The sequence below is a fragment of the Sinocyclocheilus rhinocerous genome, unplaced genomic scaffold (genome assembly GCF_001515625.1).
Source record: "Sinocyclocheilus rhinocerous isolate Xijiao unplaced genomic scaffold, SAMN03320098_v1.1 scaffold457, whole genome shotgun sequence".
In the NCBI taxonomy this organism is placed as follows: domain Eukaryota; kingdom Metazoa; phylum Chordata; class Actinopteri; order Cypriniformes; family Cyprinidae; genus Sinocyclocheilus; species Sinocyclocheilus rhinocerous.
Window position 1 is genome coordinate 7,997 of NW_015661996.1, and position 1,242 is coordinate 9,238.

Consider the following 1,242-nt stretch of genomic DNA (forward strand, 5'->3'; position numbering starts at 1 on the left):
CCATAAAAATATAGGCTATAAACATTCTAAAATATATATGTTTACCTTTTAAGCAAATTGCATAAATTAGAATAATGATGTCTCAAAACACATTTATAGCCCATATCTCATTGTCCTAACGTATTCCTACCCTTAACTGCGTTAAACATGGTGTCACGTGGATGGAATATGCATGGAAATGATATGCAGATGACATTATGCATATTAAAACTAGGCATTGTATGCTCCATAAATGGCTATTTCGGGGAGGAGACGGGGTGGAGATTTATGTATGCACAATCTTCCGCTGACTGGGTATTACAAAGGGAATTTTGTGCAGGTTCTGGCGTACGCATGGCTTTATAAATCTGAAAACTTTTGTACGGACGCAAAATCTAGCTTTTGTGCGTACACACACACATTTAGGATGAAATCTACGTAAAGTTTTATACATGAGGCCCCAGGAATGCATAAAGTAAATAATGAGATTAAATTAACTGAGATTTCATTTTTGACTTCTCCTGAATAGGTGAGTGTAAAGTGATGATGAGCATGTTTGTGAACAAAGAGCTTTCATTACCACACGTTTAGTTCAATCAGATTCTCTAAATGACACTTGTGAAGACTTTTGGCTGCAAGCAGGCTATAGCTATAAAACATTTTAAAATCACAATCACCATCTTTACAACCACAGCTGCTGCCAGAGACATAATTTCACATCAGATCAAATCAGAAAACCAAATGATCTCTACAGCAGTGAGACAAGTATGCAGTTACCAAAGCCTCCCCGAAAGGTTTGCATTTCTCCAACTGTTGCAGGGCACGTCTGTACTGGTGTGTGACCGTCTCAGGTACGCCGTCGTCAGCCCAATCTGCATACTCCGCGTATGTTCCCTCCATATCTACAGAACACAATATCAACACAAACAGATCAGAAAGCAAGCTTTCTGAAAGCAATCTTTCATTTTTCTGTATTGCAGGGGCACACGGTGTCTGCTCTAGGGCTGTGCGATATGGACAAAAAAATCGCGATTTCTTGATCAATTTTGCGATTTCGATTTTAATCACGATTTTGACACACACAGACATGCTTTACAGTCATAAATGCATTCAGTGTGAATCTGAAACATTTCCAAAAGAAAACGAATTAGAGCTTTATCAAGAAGCTGTACCATGTCTCTAGAACAGACATAAGGCAAAATAATCACTAAGTAAAGGTGTAACAAAATGTCTCTAGAATAGACATATATGGCAGAAAAAAAA

At 37.9% G+C, this 1,242-nt stretch overlaps 1 protein-coding gene across 2 annotated transcripts in view; it reads right to left on the reverse strand.

Annotated features, from left to right (window-relative positions):
* The window catches only part of LOC107727162 (squamous cell carcinoma antigen recognized by T-cells 3-like), an 11,622-nt gene that overhangs the window by 3,315 nt on the left and 7,065 nt on the right, over positions 1-1,242 (reverse strand). For both annotated transcript variants that reach the window (XM_016536950.1, XM_016536949.1), the window contains exon 6: positions 757-881. In XM_016536950.1, coding sequence (XP_016392436.1) covers positions 757-881 — 125 coding nt within the window. The remainder of the gene's footprint in view (positions 1-756; positions 882-1,242) is intronic.